Source organism: Alosa alosa, chromosome 21 (assembly GCF_017589495.1).
Source record: "Alosa alosa isolate M-15738 ecotype Scorff River chromosome 21, AALO_Geno_1.1, whole genome shotgun sequence".
Lineage (NCBI taxonomy): Eukaryota > Metazoa > Chordata > Actinopteri > Clupeiformes > Clupeidae > Alosa > Alosa alosa.
Window position 1 is genome coordinate 20,098,140 of NC_063209.1, and position 15,526 is coordinate 20,113,665.

General features: G+C 43.6%; 1 protein-coding gene across 1 annotated transcript; it reads left to right on the forward strand.

The window, feature by feature from the left end:
- Positions 1–90: 90 nt before the first annotated feature.
- Positions 91–14,081, forward strand: fam193b (family with sequence similarity 193 member B). Its single transcript, XM_048230784.1, is given in 11 exon segments — positions 91–560; positions 1,541–1,798; positions 2,256–2,451; positions 2,799–3,017; positions 3,369–3,804; positions 4,223–4,412; positions 6,231–6,461; positions 6,812–7,215; positions 7,217–7,947; positions 9,894–9,969; positions 11,938–14,081. Coding segments are annotated over 11 exon segments (2,997 nt in total). The 5' UTR covers positions 91–401; the 3' UTR covers positions 12,035–14,081.
- The last annotated feature ends 1,445 nt before the right edge of the window (positions 14,082–15,526 follow it).

Consider the following 15,526-nt stretch of genomic DNA (forward strand, 5'->3'; position numbering starts at 1 on the left):
GTGTTCTGGTTAATAGTGTATCTTATTAATTATAAGAGTATAGGCCTAAGAAGAGTACTATGTGTGGGTGCTAAAGTTATGTGTGTTCAACATTATAGTAGTTTAATATCAAATGTACTATCAATCCGGCCTAGCCCTGTGGTTACCTGTAAAAAAAGAAAATTGCCATCAGTCAACATGGAGCCTGAAAACTTCACGCAATATTTTTCAACGGAAGCCATGTTGCCAGTACTATACCTGACCTCTGAACTCGCCAGTGTGCCAGCCCTCCGCCATATTGACTGTTGTCTTGCCTAGAGAAGATAGGGAACATTTGTGGTGCTAGAAGAATCGAAAGTGTGTCTTATTGAACCTGTTAACTGGTGCAAACTGGGCCAAAGGGTACTAAGGAGACTTTCGCGATGGCAAGGAAGAAAAGCAAACAGCAAGGAGTCGGTCAGAAGGATGCATTGTCCGGACAGCAGCAGACCTTATCGAAGAGCCCTGTCTCTCCCGGCGTTGCAGCTGGCGCTGGTGGCGGTGGAGATGCAGGAGTGGATAGACTGGCCAGGGCGAATCAGGTAGGGTAGCTAACCAGCTAGCTAAAGTAATTCGCTAACTGGCATTTCAAATAATCAATCGAATTACCATTTCAGCCTGTATCCATATAAGTTGCTACAATCAGCAGAGTTTTGGGCAGGATTGCGATTGGTTGGGGACGGAAATACAGTTTTTTCTTAATGTGATCTGTTTGTAGCTACTTCGATCGGGCGGAGCAATACCTTGTTAGCTCCAATAACGTTAAATAAATAAATAAACGCCAAATAGCAGCCTTGCTCACAGCACATCGTACAAGATCATACCGCCAGGGCGACGGACTGGATAGATTTTCTCACTTGAAGCGAAGGTGCTAGCTAGCAGTCTTGCGCATCCAGACTGTGATGACTAGCTAGCTAGCAAGCAAGCTAACATCCGCCAAATAGGTAGGTAAGTTAGTTAGCTAGCTATCTGTTCATGCTTGTTCTCCAGCCCCAACATCTAATCGCGACACTTCTTGGTAAACCTTGTTCAGAAGCAGCAGGAACTTTACGAGTAAATGTCCTCGTCTCTTCACCCAAGTTTTGCATATGAGTAAATGGTGTGTAGTTTATCTGAAGGTGACATAATCATGGCAATGTGAGAGTGTAGTTTCTCTTTACGCTTGATTGCATGTTAATCCAAATACTAGTGTGTACGGAATGTCAGAAACTCGAGACATTGAAGTCTGTCTTGACGCAGTCATAGTCGCTTCATTAATTGCTTGTCTTTTATCGACGTTTGATGAATGTGCTTCATCTGCGTTTTGAATACATTTCTGAACGTCCTCAACGTCAAGGTTGAGGTTAGCCATAAGCATGGACTGTGTATCTGATTGACTGGTTGAGAAATTTGACAATTTGAAATAGTCAAGAAAGCTCATTTACATGTTTTGCCCTGAAGTAGTGCGCCTTGCCTTTAGTATTTAAAGTATTCACGCAGTTATTTGCCCATGTTAATATATTTTATTCTATATTTTATTCAGTCAATGCATACTTGCTGCTTGCTGTGCCATCGAGAGTTCAAGGATTGGGGGGCAAGTTCTGTGAACGGGCTCCCCGCTCCCAAGTTGGCAGACGCGGTGCCTGCGCTGCCTCAGGCTCTCCTTCGGGAGGTCCCAGGCCGTAAACAAGCGGACTCGGTGCCTTCTCTGCTGGGCGAAGTGCCACTGTGGATCTGCCAGAGCTGCAAAAAGAGCGTGGAGGAGGACGAGAGGAGGGCAGTGCAGGAGCAGGTTACTCCGGTGTGTGTGTGCGCGGGACCACGAGTGGGGCTTGCTGTGTCTTAACGGGCTTTTGTGGTGTTATTACATTTAGAATGGTTTCCAGGGTGTTGTCCAAACACAATGTGACTGCACCATCTGTTGACACGATTACTCATTTTTGTGCAATAATGTTGTATTGGCAGATTTATGTTGCAGGAATACCTTCCAGTTATTGATAACACATTGAGTGTATGTTTCAGTCACTTTTAACTTTATTTAAGTGGATTTTCCTGACTTTATTTTTAATATTATGGGCAATTCCACGCAAAACTGTCACGTCCATAACGCTAACACAATGCTATGGTATGGTATGATGTGAATGATGATTACTTGAAATTTGAGCATTCACTCTTCTTGGTTGTAGAACTTAAGCTTATATGAAAAACTTTTACCTGTCTTACCTGACTTGTGTGCTTTTTCCCCCCTGATTTTGAAGGCATCCTTGTCACACTCCTCCACCTGTAAGTCGCAGACCTGTGGCAACGGTTTCCCCGAGCAGAGTTCGGTGGACTGGGACCCCAGCTCCTTCCTGTCGGCGCACAAGCTCTCGGGCCTGTGGAGTTCCGCCCACAGCAACGGTGGCGGCGTGCCACAGCACTGCACCCACAACGCTGCCTCGCACTCGCAACAAGGTCAGCCATCAGCACAGGATGGCATCGTCAGGAAACGAGAGAGTCTGTCGAATGCAATAGCACTCATAACAAGTTACTTTAAAACCATTCTCTGTTACAAGGCGTTTTAGTTTGGAAACACAACTTTTAAAAAAAAATTGTTCTTGGAAGATAGTGGCAAGAAAAAGTATGTGAACCCATGCTAAAGTTGACTAAAAATAGGAATAATGAGAGGAATATTTTTATGTGTACATTTAAGAAGTGATTTAAAGTATCCTGTGAAAGTTTATTTGGTCTAGAGGAAGGTTGTCTTAACTAAAATAATTTATTCTGGACCCAGTTAATGTTTCTGGTGGTGTTTTTGACAGGTGGAACTGTGGGACCAAGTTGTCACGAGAAGAGATCATGTCACGATGCTCCTGGGAAAGCCCCTAAAGTGACAGGGCCTAAGGTCTGTCCCTACAGTCATCCAGCATCCCAGAATTCCAGTGCAACGTCTCCTGGTTCACCACTGTCTACCTCTGCAGACCTCCACAAGACCACCCCTAAACACTTCAAAACAATGTGCAGGCGACCAACCCCTCCAGGTGAGTTTAGTGAAAGCATTTAATGTAAAAAAAGATATGAAGGCTATATAGAAACAGTTGTTTAAGTGTAACTTTAAAGTTGTTGTGAACATAGTGGTAAATGTTACTTTGTTGTGAAAGTGAACATTTAAAGTTGCTGTGAGGGTGTTGCAAATGTTGTGTTTGCAGTAGAATGCAGCACACCTGTTGTCACATTCTGTTGTCGTAAAAGTCTGTCTTTGGCTTTGCAGATTGAGCCTTGAGGCTCTTCTGATTGATGAATAGATTTGCTGTTGACCCCAAAGCAAACTACTGTACTTGCTAGCGTTTAGAGCTCGATTGAGATGTCCCTCTGGTTTCTTTGTTCCTAAGGAGAAGCGTTCCACCCAGCCGACCTCCACCAACACTCGGACCTGTCGGTGCCGCCTAACAGTCCCACCGGCCTCTCCTCCCAGCATTCCTCGCTGCTGCAGCCCAAGCAGACCTCTGGCAGCGGCGGTGGCGGTCAGCACGTTCACGCAGGCTCCGCCAGCTCGGGTCTGGCACCCTCGCACGCCCCCTTCTCCCCCTTAACACCTGGAAGCCTGCACGCCCCACCATCCAAGCACCCCCCTGCCGGGTCGGAGGGCCCTAACGCCCTGCACAAAGCCGGCACCTGCAAGAACTCCCACATTCCCACAGTCAACTCGCAGCATGGCAAGCTGGCCACTCCCATCATGGGCTGTAACCACCCGTGCAACGGCCACAACGGAATCGTGGCCGCCCTTAACGCAGGCCAGGTTGTGACGGCAGGGGCCGCAACGTGCAGGTAGATTTTATTGCATCATCCCAAAACTGGAACTTACCTTGTATGTGTGTGTTGTCTATATTCGCTGACGTGGTCTATCCTTGAATGTTAAGTATAGTTGAATTATCTATTTAGGGGATTTATTTTCTTTTGCCTCTGATGTCTGTGTGCAGTGGGAGATGAGGTTTATCTTTGCTTTAGTTTGTCTCTAAAAATAGTGGGGAATTTGTGGAAGATATGAATTCAGAGTATACTCTTTTTTTTGCTTTGTTTTTGTTTCAGCCTTTGAAACTTTTTTAAAAGATTTAGAAAGTATGAATTTCCGAGTTGACACTTTATTTTTAGACAATAATGTAACATGACTGAGAGGGAAACAGTATTCTTATTTGAACTTTTCTGAAGAGGTTTTCTAAGTTCTTCTGCCTCTCTGTCTGCTCAGGGACCAGGCGTGTAAAGGACACAAGCTGGCAACGGCCAACGGGACACTGTGCCACCCTCCGTGTGAGCTGGAGGAGGGCGACGACGAGGACAGCAGCTCGGAGAGGAGTTCCTGTGCATCCTCTTCCACCAATCAGAAGGATGGCAAATACTGTGACTGCTGCTACTGCGAGTTCTTTGGACACAACGCGGTACCTAGACACAATGCTGATGTGTTCATGGGGATAGGTTTTAGGGAGAGGGTGCTCTGTGCCTGAGTGACACTGAAGAGTCTAGCATAGTGAAGTTGTATAGTAGAGAATAGTTAGGGTAGAAAAGAAGAGTCTAGCATAGTGAAGTTGTATAGTAGAGAATAGGGATCGACCAATATGTTTTTTTCATGTTTTTTGTTTTTATGTTTTTCCGATACGATATCAATTATTACCAAAACAGGAGGCCGATAACCGATATGTCAGTTGTCAAAAAGGGGGGTAGATAGTAAAGGCTATATGCTGCAAAAATTTAATTCAAAATCATTTAATTATGCAAACTTTTCTTTTGATACACAATTGTCTATCAACTTGCATCACTTTGCAAGTGTAAATCCTGTGTATCATGTTAATCCAAGAGCTGAGTGAAAGCAATTATTTTCATAGAGTAGGCCTGCACAATGGGCTATGTGCTTGTTAAGGGACCTGTCACAAAGAGGATGCTTTGCCATCATGTGTGTGAGTGCACGAGAGGGAGAGGGAGAGGAAGGGGTGCATGCGTGATGGCAAGTGTTACAGTTGAATAGTTTAACAAAACAGTTTCAAAATAGTACTTAGGCTATTTAAGCATGCAATTTGTGTCCATGTGTAGGCTATAAGCTACACTTTTGAGAGCCTAAAAGGCACGTTAATAGCCAGCTCAGGACGCGATTTTGTTCAGGTCGGATTAAATTACGGTTGGCCCAGGGTGCATGTAGTCTTTTCTGACAGTCCGTTTCAAAAAGGAGCAATTAGACTTTTTGACGTTTGCTATCACATAATTTAGGACTTGTCTGTACTATGTCCGCAGAGGTGTCCCGTTATTCACAATTAACGAACGAGGCGGAAGCAGAGAACTCCCGAGTCCCGACGCGTAGCACCCAAGTTTGTGGGATAACTAGTAAACAGCATCAGTAACGTGCATCAATCGGGAATTCGCTAAATGAAGGAAGTGGGTGCTTTACCTATTGATCCGGATCAAAAAGACAATAGCTTACAAAGTGGTCTTTTTGTAACTTCAGTGTAGATGATTGTGATTCACTGCAACTTCAGCAATGTAGGCTACCTTCCTTACCTTCGAAAAATAGCTCCGTAGGCTACAGCTGAAGCCCAGTCTACCTCAGTGAGAATCCTAAACTTTGTCTGTGTTCAGTCTTCAATCCTGATTGGCTGCATTCGTGCTAATTAACAAATCAGACGGTGTAGTGGGCGGGAAAATGCTCTTGACCACAGAGTAGCAAATTCAGGGAGTGAGAGACGCTTTACAGACAAAGTAGAAGGCCGTTCATTCTTTATCCATTTCAATATCGGCTTATCGGTGGAAAAAATGACCGATACCAATTATTATAAAAATGCTAAATATCGGCCCTAATAATCGGCCAGGCCGATAATTGGTCGACCCATAGTAGAGAATAGTTAGGGTTGAAAAGAAGAGTCTAGCATAGTGAAGTTGTATAGTAGAGAATAGTTAGGGTAGAAAAAAAGTTTGTGGGAAAGTTCTCATATGCTGTTAGTTGAGTGGTGCAAAGTGTTCTATCATAAAATAACCTTGTTATAAGCATATGACTTGTATCTCCAGTTTTACGCTGTCTGACTGGCTTGTGTTACTTCTCTTGCTTTGCTGCGAGACATCTTGTCTCCCAACCGAGACGTGTTTGAAAATGAGCAGTGCAATAAGAAACCCATTAACATAACTCTCCCATCCCAGATGGGCTCCTGCTCAGCCTACCAAAAAAACAACATATTGACAGTCGATTATTTGCCTCTTTCTCTCTTCTTCAGCCTCCTGCGGCACCGACCAGTCGGAACTACGCCGAGATCCGCGAGAAGCTGCGTACGCGGCTGACCCGACGCAAAGAGGAGGTGCCGCAGAGACAGGACTCGGACCCGGCCGTGCCCAGCGCCGACCACCGGGACGTGGACGAGCTGCTCGACTTCATCAACAGCTCCGAGCCCAAGCCCGTGAACAGCGCCAAGGCGGCCAAGAGAGCCAGGCACAAACAGAAGAAAAAAGTACTGCCACTTTCTCTCTCTTGTCCCGCACACATTCAGAATGCATTTGCTTTGTCTTTTTGTAAATCTGCGCAATGCCAAATAATTGAAGTCAGTCATGTTCATATCACGATTTGATGAATGTAGCATTTGGCATGAAACTACCCCCCTGTATTTTGACAGCTGAGGTTTTGTTTGCAAAATACGTGTGTGTGAGGGGGGGTATTTCTGATCAAAACCACATGTGCCAACAATGAAATTTCTAACTGCTCTAAAAGTCAGGCTTGTACTGTATACGTCCATGCTTGTTCACCACAGCCATTTACAGACTCAATAATGATTAACTGTGTCTGTGCACTGTGTCCTTTCAGGAGAAGGAGAGGGCTCAACAGACTAACATGGACGAGGCTATGTCGTGCGACCAGCGCGACTCCCCAACGGAGCCCGGCGAGGACGGCGAGGCCCCGGACGGCGAGGCCAGTCGGCTGCTGGAGTGGCCTCAGCTGGAGCTGGAGCGGGTCAACAGCTTCCTGACCAGCCGTCTGGAGGAGATCAAGAACACCATCAAGGACTCCATCCGGGCGTCCTTCAGCATGTACGACCTCAACCTGGACGTCAACGACTTCCCCAAGAAGGCGGCCACGCTAGAGGGCAACCACCTGCTGTCGCACCTCAACGGCTCGTCCGACCTGCAGCCCATTGACCTGGACATGGCGCCGCTCTCGCTGCGTGACCTCAAGAGGGACCTGGAGCTGGTCAACGGCTGGGAGGACGCCGCCCGCTGCTGCTGCCGCCGCCGCCGCCGCGGCTACTACAACCACCACAAACGCCTCCACCGCTGCCAATGACCCTGCGACCGCCAAGGACATCCAGCGGCTCAACTCCACCCCGAGCCTGTCCAAGCTCATCCGTATCCGATCCCCCGAGAGGAGTCCGGCGGCGGGCTCCGAAGCCACCGAGCCGGGGCCGGCCCCGCCAGCCAAGCCCAAGGACGAGGCCCCCGACGCCAAGAACACCACTGGCGCCGGAGCCAAGACGAAGAAGGGCAAGAAGCAGCAGCAGCAGAGACAACAGCAGGAGACGCATTCCCAGCAGGAGCACAACGCAGCCAAACCCGCCAAAGCGGGACAAGAGTTGCAGAAGGGCCCTGAAAGCCGGCCAGTCGTGGCAGCAGACGCTGAGAAACCCTCCAAGGGTGGCTCAAAGCAGGCCTCTCAGGGCCAGGCCACATCTGAGAGCCAGAGGAATGGACACAAGAAGACGGATGACTCCAAAGCACCCAAGCAGCAGCAGCAGCAAAACGGCTCTGTGAGCGGCATTCCCAACTCCGCCTCCAGCACGGCGAGAGGGAAGAACGACGGGGACGCTCGGGGGAGCAGGTTGGAACAAGACCCCGAAGGCAAAGCCAACGCCAGCACTCTAGCACACTCCCAACAGCAGCAGCAGCAGCCCAAGGGCAAGAATAAGAAGAGCAAGAACAAGCCAGACAAATCCAGCAGTGCTATCGGTAAGGCCAATTACCCCTGGGAGGCAAATGGAGTTAGCACATGGCATGAAACTAACAATTAGTTTATCTTTATGACAAACAAAAACAGTGGAACACATGGAAGAGTGAAATCATAACATATGAATTATGATTAGTACCGTAGCTAAGATTAAAATCCAGCATGTCTGTCCTTGTAATTATTATGTTAAGTTTTTCTGACAAAATGATATGCACCTGGTGTACACATCTTGGTGGCTATATGTGATGTATATGAATGCATACATTTTTGGCTAAAACATTTGTTTTGTATGTCAATGGGCCTGTACTACGAAGGGAGCTTAACCTACCCAGATGTAACCCAGGGTTACTTTGTTAAACCAGGGTTGACAAAACCTGGTTATCTTAAGTGGTGTTAATCGGTACTACGACGCTGATTATGAAGTTGATTTGTTGAGCGGGGTTAACCTGTGCGTGTTCACATAAAAGGTATGGTTGCAGCGCTAAGTCACCACTTTCAATGATGACGTGATCACCTTTATTTTTACGGATGAGGAATGCACAATTATTATGACAAGTTATGAGGAATTAAAACCCACTCTACGACAAAAATCAAATACGTCGGCAGTGAGCAACGTATTACAGATCGGGTAGCCTAAATGCCTAAAAGTAAAGTTTTATTCCCACATGTTCTTCAAATATGTGTTACGGAGGATTAGTAGCTTGCTGAATGTCTGAAATGAGTTGAAATAATTAAATAGCCTAATTTGAGTTCATAGAAAGGCCTACAGATGCAACCCAATTCAGAAGTGGGCATATAGATTACAGTAATGAGGATAATTGAATGTTTAAGTAGCCCCCATTGACTGATTTAGTGTATGCCTAATCCTGTGAACATTTCAGATGCAACACCATTGCCAAACGCACATGGCAGCAGGTGAAAATGAAACACAAAAACATTATTCAGAATAGTAGGTTTATATAGGCCTAGTTATAGCTTGCATTAATATTTCTTAATTATGAAATCATGTAGGCCTAGCTTATAGCCTTCACTTGGCCTCTGTTTTACAGCTAACAAGAAACAGGTGTCTTCGAACACTACTGTAGGAGGAAAGGCACCAGAGTGTTTTACAGTAGCAGAGGAGTTGGCCATCGCAAATAATAGTGGAAGGCCGATTATGGAGGGGGTTGAGGGAGGCATTCGGTCGGATTCTGGTGCTGTGGAAATGTGTAGCCTTTATGTGCAGGGTACAGTAATATGACATTCAATTCAACAAGTTTGTTAAAATGGTGATTTTTATTTATTAGGCCTACTGTATGCTATGTACGATTTATTTTAGGCTATTCTTGCTCAGATGTTCAGCATACTGTAGGCGTATGTCCGATTTTATTTTCGGACATACAGTATTCTTGCATCACCGATTGAATACATGAATGTCCACGTACGGGCATTGCTATGAGATGTCTTCCTAGATCATCTGACAAAGATAACGAATTCCCTCGGCTGACAATCTATATCTTCATAGAGAATATCGTCCGGTAGGCTATATATATTATCTGGCGGTCTCTAAAACCCCTTGCCCCTGCTAAGAGAGTCCCTCACGATTTTGCCCAATGTCGAATGGATCATCCAGGTACGACATGTCTCGGGAGAAATTGTTAGTGGAGGGGTGGTACTTATAAAGGGTGTGGTTAACGGAAACCTCGGGTTAACCAAGAACATAACCTGGTCGGAGCAGGTTTGAGATGCAGCGTAAATTGCCATGGCACCATACCTCGGTTAAAACCTATCCACCTTTCGTAGTACGGGTTAATCGGGAAGTTACGCCACACGTGATCAAGTTACTCTCGAAGTTACCCAGATAAGCCAGAAACCCCGCTTCGTAGTACAGGCCCAATGTCTTTGTATTGTATGTGTTTATTGTATTGGTGCAGTTCTAACAACAGTTAATTTTGTGTCAATGCTATAGATGATGTGTTCCTCCCCAAAGACGTTGATCCGACAGAAATGGATGAGATTGATCGGGAAGTTGAGTACTTCAAGAGGTGAGGGCAATTTTGGAGTTGCTTGATGTATTACAAAAAATCTTAAAGGTCAAGTTTGTCAATGTATATTCCGTAAGGCATACTATTTAATCAGGATTTACCTTAACATGCACCATGTTAACATGCACAAGGCTGTCTAGGGGAGACTGCATTGGTGATTAAAATATGAGTGTAAATGCTGTCTACATCAAAGTTACTTTTTTTTTTTTTTTTGTTCAAGTTTTTGGGCCTATTTTAGGCTTGTCAGACATAAGTCTGTGACAACACCAGTCTTTTGATCCAGCTGGTTCTGGGGCAGACAGATTGAATTACCATCATTAGTGTTCTGGAGTTTTGGAACAGTGGGAGTGCATCAGATTTCCTATCATGCAATACAGCATTTCTGAGATAGAGAATTATGTACATGTTGATTATATAGCCCCTACATTTTCTTATTAATTTTAATGACTGAAATGCATTAGTATTAGAAAAGTGTTATTTAACATTATTTACTAGGGCTGTGTATTGGCAAGGACCTCACGATACTATACGCATCACAATACATGGGTCACGATACAATACATCACCAATATATTGGCATACAATACATATTACGATATATTGCAATACTTGCGATATGATGCCTTTTACCGAAAATGTGAAAGTAGAGCTTGAAAAACAATTTGCCTTGTACCACCTGGGCAGTATAATATGTAGATCACATTTTACTGATAATTCAGCAGACAATGATAAAAAATATCGCAATAGTCAGTCATTTTTGCACAGCCTGATATTTTATTATTAAAGCATTAATATTTGGCAGCAGTGGCGATACGATATATTGCTCAAGTGGCAATACGATATATCGATATTTCGATATCGAAAGACCAGCCCCATTCGCCTTATTCACCGGAGGCCAGAACGAGGCTAAAGGGTACACTTGTCATTACACCTCAGTCCAGCAGATGTTGGTAATGCACTCCGTTTGCCAAAAAAAAAGCTCACCGAAAAAGAAGAAGGGTTCGCTGGCTTGTTCTTCTTCTTCAGTGAGTTTCCCTGTCGAAAACTTGATATTCTACCACTGATCTATGATGTACAGTATCAAACTTCTGAAGTGATATTCTACCACTGATCTATGGTGTATCAAGGGCTGCATGCCTAACACAACCATGATTGCATCTAACCAAGCCGGTTAGATGTTGACATGGAATGTTTTTTTTTACGTTCTTATTATTTATTTATTTTATCATTTGTCAATTTTGTTTGTTGTCTGTCTTGGTGTCACGGGTACGCTGGCGACTACGCCGCTCCGTCCGGCATCTTTTGTTATGTATCAATGTCTTGTAGGTGGAGCGCTTTGCGTTGCAATCTGCATGTTAAATGCACTATACAAATAAAACTGACTTGACTATGATTGACCACTTAAACAGCATGCTATAAAAATAGGCATAGTATTTTAGCTGTTGTGGCATGTCTCATTTTAGCTGGTCAGTCACCGATGTCACTCCTGATTCATTTAGCCCTGACAAACTTCTTGTCGTGTTTTGTGCAGTCTAGAGGGGTTCATGATGCCTGTTAAAATGATATAGCTATCAACATTCCAGCTTTAAAACGCTTGAATGCCTGTTCATTAAGGCATCACATCTATGTCCCACTTATAGGCATTATAGTATAAAATCAATTTGCAGCATATTGGTGTGTTGTGTATGTTGTAGGACTTTATTGTGTTTCACTTGTACAGTACATTCTTTAGTCATCCTCTGAATGTGTATTGAATTTACCTTGCACTCTCCATTTCAGGATTGTTTCATTTTGCTGTTTTTTCCATATGAAAACTCCATGTAATTCGTTCAGTGATCGTGGGAGACACTGTGATTGCATAGGTTGATTCAGTGTGCAGTGTTTTGCTCTGGTAGTATGACTCTTCATGTCTTCCTCACTTCCTCCAAATCTCATCAGATTATTTCTCACCCCTTGCCCTTCCTTCAGGTTCTGCCTTGACTCAGCCAAACAGACACGACAGAAGGTGGCTGTTAACTGGTCAAACTTTAGCCTCAAAAAGATGCCCTCGAACGCAGCACAGTAATGGAAACTCGCCAAACGGAGAACCGAGTCCTTACTCCCCGACCTTCCAGCGTGACTGTACTCAACACAATACACCTGACCTTACCAGCCCAGACTGAGATCCATCATCAAAACCCACAAACACACACAAACACACACACACACACACACACACACGGGGTTCACACAGACTGTCAAACTTGGAACTGTCATTTTTCTTTGCTCCCAACAAATGGAATTTTACACACAAAAACAACATGTCCATACTCATCCCTGAACCTGCTAGCGGTTGATGTTGCGGGAGCCGCTGTCCTGTCAACTACAACATTGCAAAAAACAAAAAAAAACATTGAAATGTCTTAGGTTTCTGGCTCATTGCTTCATACAAGTGTCTGCTTCATACAATGCGTGTTAAAAGTTATTCTTACTTTTTTATCATTTAAAATAAAACCATTTTTTGTCTTTTCTTTATCACAGAAAATGTGGCACATCTTAACAGTTATTTTCCCCCTTTGGATGTCTAACAGTTAACTTGTGTGCTCTGAAAGGTACTTCCAGTTGCAAGAGAAGAATCCATCCATGACGACATCCATGATGAGCCCTACCATACCCAATCACTCTCTGAATCCATAGTCTAGATTGGGGGACCTCCCTCAGTTTGAAGAACTGAACACTGAATCACAGATTATGACTTTTTTTATGCATTTGACCAAACACGACCACTGATGAAGTTGCTCTCTGTTGTACTGTCAAACAGCACCGTAATCACAACTAGAAGTCAACTGTCCTGTTTTGACTGTGCCATAGCTCAACATTTAACAATCTCTTCCGTAAAGACTGAATGCTGGTCATTGCAGAGGGGTTGTGGTTTTTTAAACATGGAAAGGCATGGAGACATTGTTAGTTTTCTTTTGCCCAATCTGTCAAATTATGCTTCAGATATACATGGGAGTCAATGACAGTAGTTGGCTTCTGGAGATTAGTGCCCTTGTACTGTACCATGCTGTTTTAAATTGTGACATGAAATGGTTTCTGTTTTGTTTTTTAAACATGAACGTTTGCAAAAAATTCAACACTAATATAAACTTTGATTAAAAAATTATATATATGGCTGTGTTTTAACACTTATACATGGATAATACAGGGGTGATTTCCTTGCATGATGCATACAGGCAAAATGTATACGTATATTTGAGGGGAAAAAATCAAAACAAAAACAGCAATTTCTCTTTGTGTTTTCAAAAATGAGTGCAAGTGCAATTCACTGTTTGATCTTGTCAATTCCAAAGCTAATTTTATTCAAATGAAGTCCTGTATCACACTTAAGTTATACTCCCTTATCCACACATGTTATGAATGCTCCATATTGTTGTGCTGGTCTGGTCCCCAATGCTACTCCAGCCTCAATCAGTTTAAGAATGACACTTCAGTCACCTCAACAGGCTTTTTGGCATCCCCTAGCACTTAGCGTGTTCATCTTTCTCTGTGTAGATGCAATCAATGTTCCATTCTTCCATTCCACTGGCTGTCCTTCTCACTCTCCATGTCTCACAAATACTTTGAGCTACTCTGTTTTGTCATGACTGTGGTTGCAGTTTTCTGGCTGCATACTAGGTACAGCAACTGTGATTGAGACCCCGTTTGTATTGTTTGTTTGCTTGCTTAATTTTGGGTTCAAGTCACTGCACTTACAAGCTCCTGTCAAAGTAGGAAGGTTGTACCTTCCCTCTGAGAAAAAAAACAAAACATCCGACAACATGTATCCGACAGGATTTGAGGAAATTTATTTGATAACTCCATTTGCTTGAAGGTTTGACACGAATACATTTGAGCTTCTCTTTTCATATTTCTCAACATCTCCGATGCTATCAAGGTTATATTAGACTAGAACACATCTTCAGCGTCTGGAATGTAGATTTATACTATACCATTCAACAGCCGAGTGTATGTTGGCTGTCTTTTTTTTTTATTATTATTATTATTATTATTATTATTATTCACTTTTTGATACTGTGAAAAATCTTTCGTGCAGAAAGATTAAAACATTACAGTTTTGGGAAAAAACTAAATAAAGTGTGGTGTGTGCTTTCTTACCTGAACACTCCTGTTCTTGTCAGACCTCTGGTGTTTGGGCTGCTCTGCAGGTCTTTAAAGCTTTCTCAGACCTCTGGTGTTTGGGCTGCTCTGCAGGTCTTTAAAGCTTTCTCAGCCTCTGAACCAGCAGCAGTACTACAGACGTTGCCTCTGCTTGTTTAGCCAGCCAGCCACTACAAAGAGCACCCCGATCACAATGCGCACACAAAGCTTTATGCCTGCATATCTGCATAAAAAGAAAATAGTGGAGTGTTGGTGTGTGTGTGTGTGAGAGAAAGATTACGCTGAGAAAATGAAATAGCACCACTTTTGTTGCAACTGTCGGCTCAAGTTGAGACTTGTAATGCCAAGCATTGTATTGTTATGTTAAGTAATATTACAAATGTGTGTGGCAAAATCCCTGATACCCTTGACTACAGTAGTGAGGATTTGTGTAGGTGTATATATATACATATGTGGCAGGCCAGTGCCTCTGCAGTAAAGAAATTCTGTCACACTTTGCTTTTGAATCGCAAGGGGTGTAGAACTGTGTGTGTGTGTGTGTGTGTGTGCCCATTCAGTCCCTTTATGCTGTCTTGGGACTAAAATGAAAGTGGTCCAATACCACAATTTTGAGAGGTTCTATTTATGCTTTATCAACGTATCAATACCTGTAGATGTGTGTGGTGTGAAGGGAGAGCCGTTTTGCCCATCTATTTCAGCTAATGCCCAGACCATCAATCACCTGCATCTGTCAGATTCTGCAAATTCTGCACACTGCACATTTATGGTTTGTGGAGCTGACAGTAATGGTCTTTGCTCCTCTCCCTCTCTCTCTTTCTCCCTCTCTCTCTCTCTCTTTCTCTCTCTCTCTCATTCTCTGTAGTACACAACTCTTCTAGCTTCAACAGGGAGAACAGAGAGAATTAGGGTGTAGATTTTCATTTCATGAAGACTGATAGCATGCAGGGAATTGTGTTATTGATGTATGTGTTTATTACATTCACTAAGGTCATACAAATAATTTAACTCTATGTACTGAACATGGAGGTATGGACTATTTTTTACATTTGAATACCTTTGTTCCCCCAATTATTGTATTATTTGTTCCCAAACCCAAGTTACTTACCTTTACCATAAACAAAAAATGGTACAAAGCATGCCTACAGGGCAAAAAATAGTAATTATAATTGACATTTTTTTAAATATTATCTAGGTGTAGGCCTAGTTTGCACGAATATACACATTCTCAGACAAACACCAACCAGTAGGAGGAGTAGTTGATCCTCAGAATGTGAAAGGTTCCAGCTTTTGGTTTCTGAGCATCAGCTGTGCTGAATAATCTCTTGAACCCCGGCCTGAATTTCCCCCGGCCAAATCTGTTCTGAGACATCTTTTAAAGGGTGCAGTTGTACCAACAGACTGAGACTGTCATTTCTGC